This window comes from Sarcophilus harrisii, chromosome 2 (assembly GCF_902635505.1).
Source record: "Sarcophilus harrisii chromosome 2, mSarHar1.11, whole genome shotgun sequence".
Taxonomy (NCBI): domain Eukaryota; kingdom Metazoa; phylum Chordata; class Mammalia; order Dasyuromorphia; family Dasyuridae; genus Sarcophilus; species Sarcophilus harrisii.
The window spans coordinates 419,003,829-419,021,902 of NC_045427.1; the positions used below are offsets into that span (position 1 = coordinate 419,003,829).

The 18,074-nt window shown below is 33.2% G+C and overlaps 1 protein-coding gene across 5 annotated transcripts in view; it reads left to right on the forward strand.

The window, feature by feature from the left end:
* MAPK9 (mitogen-activated protein kinase 9) overlaps positions 1-16,862 on the forward strand; it is a 43,157-nt gene extending 26,295 nt beyond the window's left edge. For 3 of the 5 annotated variants that reach the window (XM_031953811.1, XM_031953814.1, XM_031953815.1), the window contains 6 exons: positions 721-792; positions 3,424-3,606; positions 4,972-5,096; positions 6,200-6,263; positions 7,886-7,957; positions 9,769-16,862. In XM_031953811.1, coding sequence (XP_031809671.1) covers positions 721-792; positions 3,424-3,606; positions 4,972-5,096; positions 6,200-6,263; positions 7,886-7,957; positions 9,769-9,911 — 659 coding nt within the window. In that variant the 3' untranslated portion in view covers positions 9,912-16,862. Of the gene's footprint in view, positions 1-346; positions 419-720; positions 793-3,423; positions 3,607-4,971; positions 5,097-6,199; positions 6,264-7,885; positions 7,958-9,763 lie in introns of all 5 variants that reach the window. The other 2 variants (XM_031953812.1, XM_031953813.1) reach the window with 2 other exon arrangements.
* The last annotated feature ends 1,212 nt before the right edge of the window (positions 16,863-18,074 follow it).

Here is an 18,074-nt window from a genome sequence, read left to right on the forward strand (position 1 = left end):
ATGATTTCAAAGGGATTTTTTTGGCTCTAACTTATCAAATTGGAATAAACTTCTGGAATTGCTCTGACATTGTAGTCCTATATGGATGCATATAGCTAAAGAGAGCCCCCTGCTGGATGTTTCAGTTTGAAATACTTCCATTTGAATCTGAGATGAATACTTTAAGAAGTATAAGAATGCTAAATTACCAACTTAATCATTTTTCAGAACATTGTAAAAACTCTGAGTTAATTTTAAAATGTTTGAGATAGAGTGAGGATGATGGGGTTCTTGGGGACTAAGGAGGTATGGGGTATCTTTGGTTAACTTTTTAATCTATGTTCTCATTGCACCTGGCGTTGGGTAGTGGATATCTGGTCTGTTGGGTGCATTATGGCAGAAATGGTCCTTCATAAAGTCCTGTTCCCAGGAAGAGACTGTATCCTTCACAGTGATTTCTAAAATTATGAAGTAAATTACTCAGGTTGGAAATTGGTCTTCAGATTAGTTTATCATGTATTTAACAGCATGTTTTAAGAGAAGCATTAAGTGTTATAGTCAGTACTACAACTGAATTTCTATCAAATTGAAAACAACAAAAAAGCAGAGTTCATGCTGTGTCTTTAGCTAGTTGTTTATTTTTCCATATTTATGTGTCTAGTATAGAAGCTAGAATTCCTTTTTCCCGCCTTTATTTTGTTCATGGCACTTCATAATTTTATCATTTCATTTTATTTTCAGTTGATATCTGGTCAGTGGGGTGCATCATGGGAGAACTGGTGAAAGGTTGTGTGATATTCCAAGGCACTGATCGTATCCTTCCCCAGTCATCCTTGAACCCCAGCCATACTTTCTATAACCATCAAAGACAAAATGACTGTCTGCAGTAGATGAGAATACAAAAAGGAAAACATCATACTTCTTGAGTATGTGTTTGAAATGATCTTATTCTGATGTTTGTTAAATTAGTATCACTAATCAAGCTGCACATATTTAACTGTCATTCCTGAATTCTTTACTGTGCTAAGCTCTACTGCTTAAATATTAATGTCTTTACTCCAGGAGCTATTGTAATAAATGACACATTGGCATTTAAATGCATTTAAAAAGCATGTAGATATATAGGAATACAACCATGTTAAAGAATAAAATATAAATTGCCCACCAGATTAGTTAATTTGTTTAGGAAAGTGGCTATTTCAAACGCAGTCAGGATGTTGTGCTTAAAAGATTCTGCTCATATACTGTGTTTGTTAAAATTATCAAAATGCATTAATAATCTTCTGTTTAGAAACTAGGACCAACAGCACATTAAGTGAGACCCAAACAGAAACTATTCCAATGAGATTAAAAAGTTGTGGCAAATTTTAATTCTAATTCTTACTTGGGATTTTTTTTTTTTTTTTAATCACCCCAGTGTATGTGCTTGTTTTTTGTTTTGTTTTTCTTTTTAACAATGGTTATTTTGCTCTGGCACATTTCAAATACAATAGGAACATAAACTTCAAGTTTTAAAATTAATAGACAGTCAAATTACTCATGTTAACATCATTAAACAGGGGAAAAATCAAATTTAATATTTTCTGTATGCCATTTCTTGTCTGTAGAGTCATGCTTTCATCATGTGAATGCTTTTCATCCTAACCATTTCTCATTATGATAATCATTGAATATTTTCATTAGTTTTCATTTTAAAAAATTAAGATTGTCAGTTGACAGATATTCTTTGTTTTTCTAATTAATCAACCTGTCTTCAATGTCATATATATTATGTCAACATACTTTTTTTACGATCTTTTTATTGGGGTGATTTTTCCAGGTGAAGTAGAGAGAAAATTCTTAAGCAACAGATACTGTTTTGAAAGGGTTTTTTGTTTCATTCTGATTGACTTTAGGAATGTTTTATTTATCATCTATTTTAGAAATATTTATCACGAAGTTAGATGTTGTGTTATATTTTAGGATTTCCAAGTAATTGTCTAGCAGTTATGCCCTATTTTAAGTTCACCCATTTTAGTGGTTAAATAGACTTTTATTCTGAAAGTAAATTCAGCTAAAAAAAACTTCAAATAACATAATAAAAAACTGTTTCATCTAATATTAGGTAAATTAATATCCTGTTTATCGGTCACTTTTTTGTTTTTGTGCATTTTATGTCTTAGCTTATGTTGTATGAAGAGATAATTGAAGCTTTAGGAAGTACAGAAATGAAAAAATAGTACTTTTTAACAAATGAAAAAAATTGTTAAGCGTTATGTTAGACTTCACAATTCTACACAATTAGCAAATAATATTATTGTAGAAAAAATAGCGTGGTGCAGAGAGGAGAATCAGTCTGTGCATTTTCAAAAAAATAATAAAGTATTTAATTTTTTCTGTCATAGTTTAAATGAAAAAGAAAACAGATTTTATAGACTCTTATTCTGTCAGTAGATGTCTGGAATAGGGCACTGGATTGAGAGTAAGATGTTTGAGTCTCAGCTCTTCCCAGAATGTGATCTTGGGATAATTATTTTACTTTCCTGGGGTGAGGATTTTCTTCATCTCTGAAATAGTCAGTGATACTTGTCTTGCCTTCACCTCCCAGGGCTGTTATTGGAGTCAAGCAAGACAGGAGGCATGAAGTACTTTGTTAACCATAAAGTAAGCCATGAGTATAGATTCCTATTTTTGTGAGCAACAATAATAAGTGAGATTACTGAAACCTGGAAGAGCTTGGATTAATATTTTTAATGAAAGTTTACTATGAATTATGATAGGCATCTTGGCAGTAGAGGTGTGAAAGTCATCCTCAGAGCTAGCAAGGCTTGCATCTGTCATACACTGGCAACATGACCTTGGGCACGTCATTTAATTTCTAAAACTTCTTAACTTCTTATAAAGCAGGTGCCAGATCTACTTTGTAATCCTCTATATCATTGAACAAGTCTGGTTGTCTTTCTTTCCACCCTGCAAAATAAGTATCCAAAAAAACCCAAGTTACTTATAACTTTTGGCTTAAGCTCTAATCTTCAGTTAAAAGAAAACTATCTCATTGGCATCCCAAATGTCAAAGCACTATTCGTTAGTAGGTAGCTTGATAGGTTAAATCAGAAGACTACAGAAAATAGAGAATGTCAGAGTCATAAGGATTCAGGTAGGTAGGGACAGAGCAAGAACTAAAAACTGGGTTTCTTTCTACCTGAATTGCTACTTTTCCTTTTAAGTTTTATTATATGCCATGTCATATAGTTTGTATAGTGACTCCCATAGTTATCTTTCTCTTGAATAGTCAGAACTTGGAATTCTGCATGTTCATTTTTAGATGGTATTTTTAAAGTTGCAGAATGGGATTTCATTCATTACTTGTTGGTTTGCACAAATATACTTTAGCTTTTTTCCCCCTCAGTTATATTTTGTATAATATGGTTGTTTCAGTTATATTTTCTTAAAGAGGTCCTACAGATATTGATCAGTGGAATAAAGTAATTGAGCAGTTAGGAACACCATCATCAGACTTTATGAAGAAATTACAGCCAACTGTGAGGAATTATGTAGAAAACAGGCCGAAATATCCTGGTATCAAATTTGAAGAGCTTTTCCCTGATTGGATATTCCCATCAGAATCTGAACGAGATAAACTGAAAAGTAAGACTCTTTTTCTTATACTTGAATTCCCTAATCCACATGAAGGTTTTTTTTTTTAATTTATATTTACATTCCACAATATAAATATGATATGACATATTTACTTCATCTGTAAAATGAGAAGAACATCAGAATACATTGAAACCTTATAATTATCCCAGCAATTGGGATAATTGCTGCCACTTCTCAAGGACAAAGAAATCTCAGATGAAGGGAATCAATATCAAGATGAATACTTAAAACCTATGATTCTTCCCTTAAAGTCTGCCTTTTTTAATTCTTCAAACAAAATTAGAAAGCTTCATAAATTAATTTGAAAGATTGTGTGTGTGTGTGTGTGTGTGTGTGTGTGTGTGTGTATTACAGAAATTGGAGTTATAAAGATGGGGATTTCATCCTTTGTCAGAGGTTCCAAGTAAAGTGTATTTTATCATACCAAATTATCCCAATCATTCTAATCATTTGCCTTTTTTCAGAATCGGACCTTTTTTCCCCCTTCTGTTTGTTTTTGTTTTTAATAGCTTTGTGTGGAGTTGAGATCAGACTTATGTATGTTTAATACCTAGCATAGTTTCTGCCATATAGTAGACCTCTTTTTGATTGGTTGATGCAATCTTTTTCAGAGAAAACACTACATTTCTTTTCTGAAATTGGGCCTTTTTTTTTTTTAACTTAGAAAATAAGCATTGTGGGAAAATGGCCCATTTTATGGATTTGTAAATTTTGATAGCTAATGATTGTTTTCCTTGTGCTTCAATAGTCAATTCTCAGTTAATCAGAAATTCATTTTAGGCAGAATCCACAATTTCTGATCTTTCTGGTTAATAAGTTTTTAGAATAATTGTTTTTAAAATTTTTGTGTAGCTATGGGAGAGGAAATAATAGAGAAATAATACCCAAGATTTTGTTTTATTCCCCAGAAGATAGAACCAGAATTGTCAAACCTCAGGACAGTTCCAGTTATTTGGTCCTTTTTCTTTCATTCATTGTAAGAGAGTGCTGCCCTTTCCAGCTATTTAGAATAGACATGTAGCCTGCACACAGCCCCATCCCATGAACATACTATTTCTTCTTTCTCATAAAAAGAGTCAAATAGGTTTTAGTGTGTTTTTTCTTAAGAAATATTTCATGATTGTTTTAATGACTGTGGAAGTGACTAACTTTTTAAAAGTCACTTAGTTTTGATCTTGATGTTTGAAAGTTGTTTAAAAGTGGGTACTCTTAGCATTTCATAATCTGAACTTTTGATCTTATCCTTCCCTATACTGCCATACTAATTTTTTTGTCATGTGTTTTTGTTTAATTTTCAAATTAAAACTTTTAGTTCTAAAAATCTGATTCATCATATGCTTTTTTTCTTCCTAGCAAGTCAAGCTAGAGATTTGTTATCAAAAATGCTCGTAATAGATCCTGACAAGCGAATTTCTGTCGATGAAGCCTTACGGCACCCATATATTACTGTTTGGTATGATCCTGCTGAAGCAGAAGCAGTAAGTATTGATTTAAAGACCAAATAGATCTTTTTAACCTCTGATTTTTATAGCTAGAAGCAAGACACATATCCTGGAAGTTAAGAAAGTTTATTGTTGATACTTGAAGATTTCTCTCTGTTCTCATGTCTTTTTCTTCTCCCTTCTCTTCATCTACTCAATCTCTCCCATAAATTATATCTTTTATATCACATAAATAACATATGGTTATGTAAGTAAAATAAGGACAGCCAGTCCCTGGTTTATTCACAACTTAGACATCCATATAGGAGTCAAGAGTGTCTTCAGTCTAAACTTGTCACTTCTTAAAAGAACCAGTACTTCCTTTTTATTCAATTTATAACTTTCATGTGAATGCCCTGCTTTCTTTTATGTGGTTGTAGATGTATAGATTGTAGCCTTCACTTATACAGATATAGGAATGTAGAAAGTTTATAATTTGCCAGTGCCAGAATATATCTATTACTTATTCCTAGCAGAGCTCTAATTCTCTTCCTTTTTCTGCTTCCTCTGCCTCTGCCCATTTCTAATGCTGAGTTTGGGAAGTATGAGTTTGCCAATTTATATCACAACTGGAATTCCATTATCTTCAAAGAAACTTTGAGCTCTGCATGCTGTGACACTTCATTCTCCCTTCATTCTGGATACTCTCTCTTCCTTTGGTTTTTGTAGCACAGCTCTGCCATGATTCTCCTTCTACTTATCTGGCCATTTCTTTGTCTTTGCTGAATTGTAATCCAGGTTCTATTTCTTCATTATAGTTATTCCCTAAAACTATATATGTTTATATATAACTTTCCTCTAGGTCTACTTGAGGTACTTTCTTCTTCTCATGATCTGTATTTACCTATGGACAAGTTAGTTACTTCTTCTCAGTAGATTGTAAACTCCCTGAGAATAGGGACTGGTTTTTGTTTTTTTCTTTTGTCTTCACTTCTTTGGAGGTAGTACATATTTAATAGATGCTTATTCAATATTAGACATTGGGTAAGTCTCTTACAAATTCCATATACCCACAGGTGTAGAGGGGTGTGTGTGTGTGTGTGTGTGTGTGTGTGTTAGATTTTTGAATAAGACTTGTTTTTTTCCAATTTAATTTTTAGCCACCACCTCAAATTTATGATGCCCAGTTAGAAGAACGAGAACATGCTATTGAAGAATGGAAAGGTAATGATTTAAGTTATTTTAGGCATTTTTTTCAATTTTGGGGGGGTAAGTGTAGGGTAATTTATTCATCAATATTTTTTAACACAAATACCAAGAGTCAATTTAGTCTCTATTTTCTAAAACTGTGGGGATAGTTTTATCCCCAGATTCTTATGCTAATAAAGTAAATTTCTTGAAATGGGTTTTTATTAGCTATGTTGAATTCAATTCTTTTTATCTCAGATCCAGAAAAAAAAATTTCTGATCATTTTATATGACTTTTTAACAAAGAAGACTTTTTTTTAAAAGAATGGTTTTTACTAAAATAGCATTGTTTCAAGACTTTGAAGAGGTTTGATAGATTTTGAGGGGGTTTTTTGGTTATTAATAATAAAAGCATATGATACCTAAACATCTTTTCTGTTTGTGACTAAATGTAGTATCTTTCAAAAATTAGTAAAAAAAATATTAAGGACAATTTAATCCAAGTGCTCTCATTTTCCAGAGAGAAAAACTTGAGGCCCAGAGAAAGCAGAAAACTTAGCAAAATTGAGCAGTACAAAGGTCTTAACAGAAAGAATATATTGGATGTGGAGACAAAGACCTAAGCAAACTTAGGATTTCAACTCTTCAGCTTAATTAGCTATGTATCCATGAGGAAGTCATTTAATTCCTCTGACCCTAAGATCCCTAAATTATGAAATGAAGGGCTTGGACTAAATGATTTTTAATATTCCTTCCAGCCCTAAATTCTGTGTTCCTCTTGAGTAGGTCAGAATGAGGTCTTGAGTTAAAATTGATGGTCTTCCAACTTCTAGCATAGAAATTTTCCCCAAAACCACACTGTGTGAATGATAAATAGAAACCTCAGAAGGGTATATAAGTACATAAAAGTTTCTCACAATAGAACAGTAAATTTTAAATAATGATATCCATTGTATTTTATAGCTGTTTAATCACTTTTTAAGTGCCATTGGATACTTCATTTTGTATTCTTCCTGTGATGTTCAAGTCTGTTTGATAGCATTAATTTAGTTACCAGTAAAATCGTTTTGAAAAATTCATTTGCATATAAAGATACCATTAATGATTATTATTCCTTGTTTTATTTTTTTTTTGAGCCTGACCAATGATTTTATTGGTATAGGAAATTCCCTCTGAGGACATTGGTCTATATCTGCTCTGTAGCCCTAGTGCACTGAGAAATGAAGTGTCTTGCCGAGGGTCACTCAGCCAGGATGTATCTAAGAGGCATTGAATCCGAGTCTTACTGATTCCAAAACCTGCTCTCTATCTCCTGTAGTATATTGTTTCTCATTATCTTATAATATTGTTAACTATTCTAAATTCTACATTTTTCATTATGTTTTAGAGATATTACTGTCTTGGTATTATATTCCCCAGTTGTTTTGTTGTAATTCTAGACAGGTAAATTTGTCAAAGTGTACTAGACTGGGTCTGCTTAAACAATCACAGCACTGAAATGGAGCATATGTAATACATACACCTATGTAGACTAGCTTAATATTTAAATTGGGAATGTCAAAAATAGGCATTTTATTATAGTGAAAGTTGATTTTGAAATAGTTTTTAGAAATATAAGGAAACTGATAAAGGATTTTAATTTAAATTTCTGTTTGAAGAACTAATATACAAAGAAGTAATGGACTGGGAAGAAAGAAGCAAGAATGGTGTGGTAAAAGATCAACCTTCAGGTTAGTGATTAGTTTAATAGTTTTACTTCTAATGGTCTTTCCTTTAGCCAAATTAAATACTAACAATGTTCTGTGCTATTCATTATGGTTTCAGCAGTTTTTTGCTTCTTCTTGGCACTTCACTCATTTTGATAAATGTGAAGCTATCTTCTGAGATACACATAATCTTCTGTAATCAAACCAAGCAAAGAATTAAATGATAAATTGGCCTTTATTTCTCTAAATATTTTTGCCCAATTTTTTCAACCAATTGCTAATAATCTTTTTTTCTACTATTGGTAGTCTGGGACCTATGAGCTCCCCTTTATTTATTTATTTACATTGTCTATTGACTTAGTTTCATTTATTTTTTATTTATTTATTTTTTAAAATAACTTTTTATTGACAGAACCCATGCCAGGGTAATTTTTTACAACATTATCCCTTGCACTCACTTCTGTTCCAATTTTTCCTCTCCCTCCCTCCACCCCCTCCCCCAGATGGCAAGCAGAGCTCCCCTCTATTTGAAAAATTGTAATAGTGTATATAATTTTTAAAGTACAGAGGGTCAATAGATTATTTTTACAAGGAACAATATTGGATAGAGGGCTGACCTGGCCTCAAGTACTTATGTGACCCTACAAAAATTGCTTATCCTTCTTTGCCTCAGTTTCCTCATCTGTAAAATGAGCACAGGAAACTACGCCAGTGTCTTTGCCAAGAAAACCCCAAATAGGGTCATGACAAGTCAGACATAATTGAAACAACTAACAATAGCAGCATGCAGAGACACTTGTGAACTTGGTTTGATAGGCTCTTTTCTACTACACTTAACGGCTATTATATAAAAAGTATATATGCAGAATGTGTTGGTGATTTCATTTTTGGATTAGAAACCAAGAAGTGGTGTTCAGATTCAAGATGACAGTGCAACTGAAAAATGCACACAATTTGAGAAATCCATATTTGAAAACTATACTTGCCCAGAGTTCTCTCCTTGTTGGACTGAACCATAAAACTGAGCCTTAGAATTGAAATATCTTGGGGTGCTTTAAGATCTAAGTGTGATCCTTGACTTTTTAAAAGAAAATCCCAAGTCTCTGGAAATGATTTTTGGGGGCAAACTAATCTTCATTGAAGTTAAATTTGTCATCACTGAACCTTAATCTTAAACTTGGGGCTTGTTGCCTTAGACTTTAAGTAGATTATAGTGGTGTGGATTTTGAACTCTTATTTTCCACAAGCTTTTTGAAGAACAATGATATTTGGACAAATGTAGTGATTTTCTTTTTAAGTCTTTGTGAAGTGAAAGTGTATTTTCAGCACGTAATTGAGTATACTCTTCTAGATGAGAGGCAGAATAAATAGAGAATCAAGCCAGCTGGAGTTTCAGTCCTGCTTCTGACACATTCTAGCTTTGTGACTCTGGGCAAGTCACATAACCCCTTGTGTTCTAAGTAGTTCTCTGAGCTGAAGAGGAGGGACTGACCTACACAGGGAGAGGCTTTTCTCATCTAACTTGTAATAATGAAATTGAAAGTCCAAGCTCTAGCTCCATATATAGCCATATACTTGAAGCTAGATAATTCAAACTGGGGAATGAGGAACCTAAGAGTGGAGAGAACTTGAGAAAATATCTAACAGTTAGTCTTGCCTAACTGCTTCTCACTGACTAACTACTTAAGATTGCTTTCCTGCCTCCAGAATTGGGATCCAGGAATTCATGATGGGTTGGGAAATAAAAGTCATTTGTCTATAACCCTCACTGTTTTGTTTGTTTTTGTAGCAATGTCTTGCCTCAGATTTTATTATATTTGGTTTACTTAGCACAGATGCAGCAGTAAATAGCAACACCACTCCTTCTCAGTCCTCATCTATCAATGACATTTCATCCATGTCAACAGAGCAGACATTGGCTTCAGATACAGACAGCAGCCTGGATGCCTTGACAGGACCCATTGAAGGTTGTCGATGATAAGTTAAAAATTGCAAACTTGCAATTGGAAAAGAACTCTTGATTCCATGATTGTAAGTTCATGGAACCAAGCAGGGAAACTCCATGTTCTGCATGTCCTAGTCAGTGCAATGCCTGTGTTCTTACTCAGCTGTAATTTGATTGCCTGCTTGATGTTATAAAAATGAAAGCAATGCAATGTCTGACAAAAAAAAATCACAAGCCACTCATAGAATATTTCAGGTGAGCAATTATAGTTTGTTGGGGGAGGGAGGGGAAGATAATTGTGATATCAGCAGTGACCATCTATCTTTAGCAAACTTCTGGACTTACACACATGTGCCATCAGAAGTTTGCTTTATTTATTTAGCTTGGCCTGTCTCACATTCAGAAATGTGGTGTGTAAGAGTTCAGTGATACTCCAGACAGTGTATTTTTTCAAGCCATTTCTTATTCCTCCTAAATAATGTGGTGACTACAGTAGAAGAAAGAAATAGTCCTGTGAGGTTTAATCATATATTATTGCCTATTTTATTCTCTATCAATGTATGCTTCATCCTATACCTTTTTTTTCTTTCAAGAGAACAGGCATCTTAAAAGCATATATTCAGTAATTTTTTAAAAAGGCATTTGTTTTCCACAAATTAATAGCATTCAAGGCTGAGGATGAATCATTGTAATTAAAAAAGATACATGCATACATACATATATATATATATGTTGATATTGACCACTATCCAAACAAAAATATTTACAGGGACATTTATTCTTCTTAAATTGCTCTGTGTTGATGTGTAAATTTGACTTTTCGGTATGCCAAAGAATGTTTTGTTACATGCAACATCACATTTGACTTTTAAAAGCCTGTCCATTTAACTTACCCTTGATCTATTAGTACTCCAGATATCTTAGTTTGCAGTGCTTTAAAGAGCCCTGTGTATCCCAATATATATTGTTAGTTATTTACAACACTATTATTATGGTACATGGAGTCTTATATTTATTATCTTCATCACTGATAGAGTAGATTTTTTCAAAATTCTGGCAAGGTGGGCAGAGTGTTGGGATTTGGGGAGTCAGGAAGGCCTGGTTCTCAATTTTGCCTCTGATGCTCAATAGGCACACACTTCACTGTAGACCAGTCACTCAATATCCTTGAACCTCAGTTTCTTCACCTATTAAAAGAAGAAAATAATCCACATACTGCATGTCTCACAGGGTTGTTTCCAGGGTCAAACATGATCATGTATAAAAGATGTGTTGGAGATTTTTAAGTACTACAATAAATGACTTGTGTGAAAAGTCAAATTGATCTTCAATTTGAAGTTAATAGTGATTTCTAGTCTAAATTAAGAAAAACAATGATTAGAATTCCTAATTCATACTTTTATCATGTTTTTAAATGGAAGACATTTAAAATATTTTTTAGAAACTTTTGGGTTTTTTTTGTTTTTGTTTTTTTTTACTTTTTTTGAAATACATATAAAGAAGTCTATCCTGGGAATACTTTTTTTTTAAACTAGCAAAATAATTACTGAAGTATGACTTTGGGATTTGAGAGGGCATGCTGAACTGATAAGAGATTTGTAACTTAATTAAACTGCTCACCTGAAAGAGATACATTGACTATTATTGTGTTTTTATATATGTATATATATACAAACATATGTATATACATATATATATATATATCAAAGTTCATTAAGACACTGAATATCTAAATGGCATTGCAGAAATGGAGTCAATTAAAACAATTGCATTTCAACTATGTTGCTCATAATTTTTCCCCCTCAAGAGCTTATTTTTACAGACTAATATCTTGTTTTTAGTCATTTTGGAAGCTATTTGGACTGAGCATTCGGTAGAATATGTTTTGAGGAAGTATTTTAATAAGAAAAGTCTTATAAATATTATATAAAAATGAGAGGTTTTGTCTACACCAGTTATGTCACATGGTTGGTCTTATCACTGGAAACTGGAGCCTTTGCTGGACAAGAAAGCAAACTTACAAGAATCTCTGAAATCATTAATTGTGTATCGAATGTTAAAAACCAGTCAAATTCAGCTAAGAAATAAACACTTTGGTGACTCTAGGATGCCAGCAGAAATATCCATTATAAAAATTAATCATCAGTTGTTCTTAATGTGTTTGAGGGGAAAAAAGGATATCACTATGCATATTAGGATGGCCCTTTTTGTAAGATTTATTGTTTGAAGAGCAACAAATCCACCATGCCTATATTTCTCTCTTTTTTTTAATGCACTTTAAAATAATTAATGACACTTTGGTAATTTTTCTGCTTTGGAAGTTTGTCTGAATAGAAGTACCCTAAAGCTTAAGAGGGTACTTCCTCCTATCATCTACCAAAGGATATTTGTGAGTGGTCCATTGTAACTTGTCCATAAATTACACTGCTGCCCATTTATTTTCAGGTGCAATTCCAGATGTTCATTTTCATTGACAAAGCCCAGTATGATTTGGATAATGATTACTGTTGGCACCATCTTTCTTCTTATGTTAGCATTGCAGTAGAATTCTGTGAATTTGTTCTACATGACAGACCTAAGACTTAAGACCCTGTGCTGGAAGCAACATATTTTTCAGAATGATACCTCACTGCAGTTTTAGAATTCCTATCCCAAACCTTGGGCTGGCTGATCTTTTTGGTTCTCATACAATGTGAATTGTTCTAGTTTGACCTTTCTTGACAGATACTGAAGATGGATGGAAGATTACAAATTCTGCATGTCTTTTTCATCTTTGCTGTTTGTCTTGTTTAAGTAACCCTTTGGGAAGTGCATTCTTATAATACAGATAACTTAGAAGAACCTTGAAGTTGGAAATTTGGACTTTTTCATTGGATCACTTTTTAGTCCAAAAGAAAAGTGTTTCTGCTCTGTTTTCGCATGCTAATTCCCAAGCATGAGAAACTCTCAGAGCACAGTAGCAGGTCAGCTCCACAAACATCAAGTGTGGACCATGTTCAGGGCACAAATCTGGCACAGTGGGTACCAAAAATGAAATGAGACACATGTGCCTTCCCTCAAGGAGCTTAGAATGTAGCAAGGGCCAAGGAAATTTGAAACACTGATTAATTTTTTTAATAGTAGTTTTTCTTGGCTTTGATCATTGGCACGTGGATTTCAAAGCAGCAATAATGAAATAAAAGCTAAGGAAGAAAATTATGGAATACTGAATGTAACTTGGTTTAATCCAAATTTAATATTATCATTTGTGACGAATTCATCTGGGTAACTTGCCTGATGACTACACTAAATATGGTCACAGCCACTCATGACCAAACATATCCTGGTGATTAATATATATAAACTTTAAATTTGCACATCCCAAAAGTAAATGAATTTATCTAAGTTTTTAATCATTTAAAAAAGAAAAAGTCTATCCATTTGGATCAATGAAAGTTTCTGAGGCCAAATTTTCAAATAGGACCCCTTTATTTGTACCTGTTTTGAAAGGTATGGTGGCAAATTGCATCATTAGATTGTGACTGCATAGATTTGCTAGTATACACTTATTCACAAACATAACGTGTAGGCATTGCTTTTCCCAGGTGAAGCCTCCTTAAAAGATTGTGACCAATGGAGTGTTTGTTAGCTGTCATTTGTGTTTAGGTCTTGCTGCTTAAAAATCCTAATGGTGCTTGCAGTTTTGCACATGAACCATTTCAATTTATTTTTTTTTTTTTTGAGGTACTTTAATGAGATGCTCTTAGCTTAGCGTCATAGGTTTGGAAGGTTCCTCTTTCTTATAATTGAAGGACAGAACTATCCCCGACTATCCCAGACACGTGAGCATAGTATCTATTTTATTTTTAAATATGTAGATGAAAAATCAGTTTATATAAGCATGGCTTTGATTTCTCTCTTATTGTCCCCTTACTGATCCCCTTTTAAATTTAGAAAATACTGTTATTTTCACCTGCATATTAAAGAGTCCAATTCTACTCATCAATTTAAAGCATACTTTTGTTTTATTTTAAAGAATTAATCTAAAAATTAACTACTTGATCCTGTCCAGAAGACTTTTCATTACATGTGATGAATTTAAGCACTGGTTCCCTAGTTGTTACTAATTGTGTTTTGCAAAAACATAATTATAGACTTTAGAAAACCATTATGTTGATACATGTCAATTTTCTTGATTTTAAGAATGAAATGTAGAGCTCCAGTATATTCCCTCTGTTTTTGTCATAGCCTCTATTTTTTTATATGTACTTCAGGCAAGGCTGCCACTTTTCTTTGGGGAATTTTAAAAGAGAGGCTTTAAATTCAGATATGGTCACTTTCTTTGATTGTGCATAGAGTGCACCCAGGTCAGAGGGTGACTCAGTAGCTGTAAAGGCTTTTTTTTTTTTGGTCAGAGAAACTTAGAACTGGAAAGGATTTTAAAGCATCTGATTTAAATCTTTCATTTTATAGATGAGGACATCCAAAACCTGACATGAATTGATTTCAATACAGTATCATATTTCTGCTCAAACCTTGACAGAACCAGGACTAGAACCCATTATCTATTGATTCTCTAGAGGTTCAAGGCTCTTTGAATTAAACTATCTACTATGCAGTCTCTCACTGTTGTTATGGCTCTATGGGAATGCTATTTCTGAGGTATTTAATGTTGATACCAGAGCAAAGACAGAAGATCTACTAAAACCTCCTAAGTTCATTTTTTACTATTTCTCTCCCCTGCAAATTTTTTATCTTTAAATACAAGGAATTTTTAGAGTCCTCATTCTAGACCTCATGACAGGTGGGGTTCTTGTTGAAGAGTAAAGGAAGGAAGGAAGATCACTATAGATCAAATGTCCCTTTTCCTTTTACTATTTAGTAGCGAGTTTGCTAGTGGGGGACAAATCTTAATCTTGACATTAGAGCTTCGTGAAAATATGCATGAAGCAAGGTGTTAACTATATGGACCATCTTCATTATGGGTTTTTTGACTAAATGAAATATATAATTATGTACTTCCATTTTAAATCTATGCTTTTCTAAGAATGTCATCTTTACTCCCCCCAAATTTTCCCATATTTTAATTCCAATGAAAATGGTCTGCCTTTGTCTTTGTGCCTCATATTTGAATTTTATAGAATTTCAGAGTCAGAAGATACCTCAGAGGTCATCTAATCTAACCTATAATTAAACAAAAAATCACTTTTATTATATCTTCAGTAATGGGCCATCATCCCTCTATTTGAACATTTCCAGTGACTGAGACTCACTACCTCACAAGCCAGCCCATTCCATTTTTCAGCAATTTTAATCGTTCTAGATATGTTGAGCTAAACTTTCCTTCTCTATAACTTTCACCCAGTGATTCTAATTCTGGCATTTGATGCTGTATGGAATTAACTCTTATTCCTCTTCTATCTGAGAGCTCTCTAGGTATTTGGAAAGATACAACACTTCCTTCCCTTCCTTAAGCCATTCTTCATATAAATTGATTCATCCTACTTAATTACTTCCCTCATATCCTGGTTTACTTTCTCGACATACTTCATTTTATCAATATTCTCCTTAAAATGTGGCATCTGAACCTGAAACAGTCTTTAGCTGTGGCCTGAATAGATCTCTACACTTCTATTAATAAAGCCCTTAAGGTTGTTTTATCTTTTTTTGGCAGCCATCTCACTGTTAACTCATATTGAGCTTGCAATTATCTAAAACTGCAGTTCTTTTTTAATGTGAAATTATGTTAGGCCTAGTCTAAGTGCAAAATGTTTAATTTGTGAGCCCATTCTTCCAGCCTATGTAGATAATTATGGATCATATATTTTCACCTTCCATTTTATTTCCCTCCCAAATTTGTGGATGATTTATCCATCTATAGATTTGGTGACCATGCCATACTTTGTCTTCACTCAAGTCAAAATAAAATTGTTGAACTAAATAAGGCTGGAGACAGTGTCCTATTTCTGTGATTCAGATGCTGTGATAATACCCGAAGGCATATTTCTAGAAACCTCCCTTGAAGTTTTGCTTACTTAATCCAGCCAACTAACCTTAATATAATCATCTAGGCCACATTGTTCCATTTTGTCCACAAGACATCTTGAGGCCTTTTGTCAGAAGTCTTACTGAGAATGCACACACAGAAATACACATGCAAATATAAGCATACATATGTGTGTTATGTGTAACCACATATGTGTCTATTTCCTAATTACCAGTGTAACCTATTTGAAAAATAAAATGAGGGTAGTTTGACATAAGTGCTTCTTAGAATCCAAGTTTGGTCCTGGGGAGTCATTGCTTCCTTTCTTTCTTTCTTTCTTTCTTTTTTTTTTTTTTTTTTTTTTTTTTTTTTGGTTGGGTATAGAGAGTGGGGAGGAGCACCAGCTTTTTACTTTAATGTCACAGTCTACTTTGGCTTTGTCCTCTGTATAAAATGCACATTGTTATTGAATAGTTCAGCTCATCCCTGTGTATTTTAGTCAATGAGCAAATTGGGGGGTAGTAGAGAAAGGACAGAAATAGTATTATGTCCTAATACCACTAATTTATATTCAGAATTTTTGACTTTATTTTCGTTACACTTTGTGATTTCAAAAGGAATGATTGTGTGCTTTGAAGTCTGTAATACTTGTAGAGTTACATGAAGTGGCTTATATTGCCTATTCCATTGGGCTTCGTTGATGCTGCCATTTTGTCATTCTTGTTGCCTGTTGAGTACAAAAATGTTTTATGTAATGGCCTTGATGATTTTGTCTCATGCTGGATATAATTTCAAGTTTTACCACTTAAAATACATTGTTTTATAATGATGGCAGTTGTATTTCCTTGTTTTCATTTGATTTTAAAGTAGGCTAGCATTTCATAAAGAATGTTGTTAATAGTTAAGTTTGAATTGCTAGCTATGTCCTATGAAATTTTATTTCTTAAAAGCCTTTTTAAAGAAGTAAATTATCTTACTAAAAACACTGTAAAAAAAAATAAATATTTGAATGGTAAACATTCAACTGTCTGTAATGTTTATTTAAATCCTTTTCAAAGTTCAGGGTCCAGAATGCTTGTCATTATCTGTGATACTGTGGACCAAGGATTGCATAGATAATTTGAATTTACAAAGGATCCCCAAAACTTAATTTAGTGAGTAGTTATCAGTCACCAAGCATTTTTTTAAAACCAGAAATATTGACAAGAATAGACTCATTTGAGTAATGTCTCTTGGTCCTTTGATAGAGGTTCTAATGATTATAAAAATGCTTAAAGCAGTATTTCCACCAAACAATGACTCAAAAAAGCAGAATACACCATGTTAATTGCCTGAACTCTAGTCCAGAACAAACCTTGGTATTGATTTCTCACTGAATTAAATAACCAAACCCAAATTGATTTACTCTTTCCCATCAATGCTTCTCCCTCAAAAAAAGCACTTAATGAACCATATCAAATTAAAATAATCTGTAAAGGATGATAGGTTTAGAGCTGAAAGGAGGCTCATCATCTGGTCCAACTTTTTATTTTACATGTGAAAAATCTAAGGCTCAGAAAAATGACTTTGTTAAGGCCCCATATATGATAACGGAGAAGAGATTTGACCCTAGGTCTTCTAAAGCCAAATCCAATAATTGCAGAGCAGGTAGTGAAAATTACATTGGGTATGATGATTTGTTGACAACCACAAAGGAATATGTATGTTTACATGGTATAAAAGACACTTTGTTGCTTTTGTAATTAGATAATTTCTTCCTAGGATTCAGGTGTTCTTTTGTTACCTTTGTATTAGTCTGAGAATCGAAACAAAATTTTGACAAAAGCACTTTAATTCAGCTTGTAGAACTCAGCTTAACATGCTCCAAGTGAGGAAATCTAGACTTTTTTTCTGAGGGGCTTCAAATAACTAAACCTATTACTACAGAAAATCTCCAAATGCGTGGTGACAGAAGTGCACCCATATTTTTATTAAAAAAAAAAAAAAAAAAACAAATCTCTAGGAATTCTGGAATTAGCTACTTTGAACATCCTTAGAACTTATCCTATCAGAATTGTATCCTGCTACAGATAGCCTGTTTATTGAGGTAGGCTAAGACATGAAAATGGATAGAAAAGGCTACAATATAGCCTATTTGCTTAAAGAGAGGAGACTTTAGGTGTACGAAGCCTATTGAAACAGTAGATGGCACATTTGTAAAATGTTTCTAAGAAAAACTATATTTTGAGGGG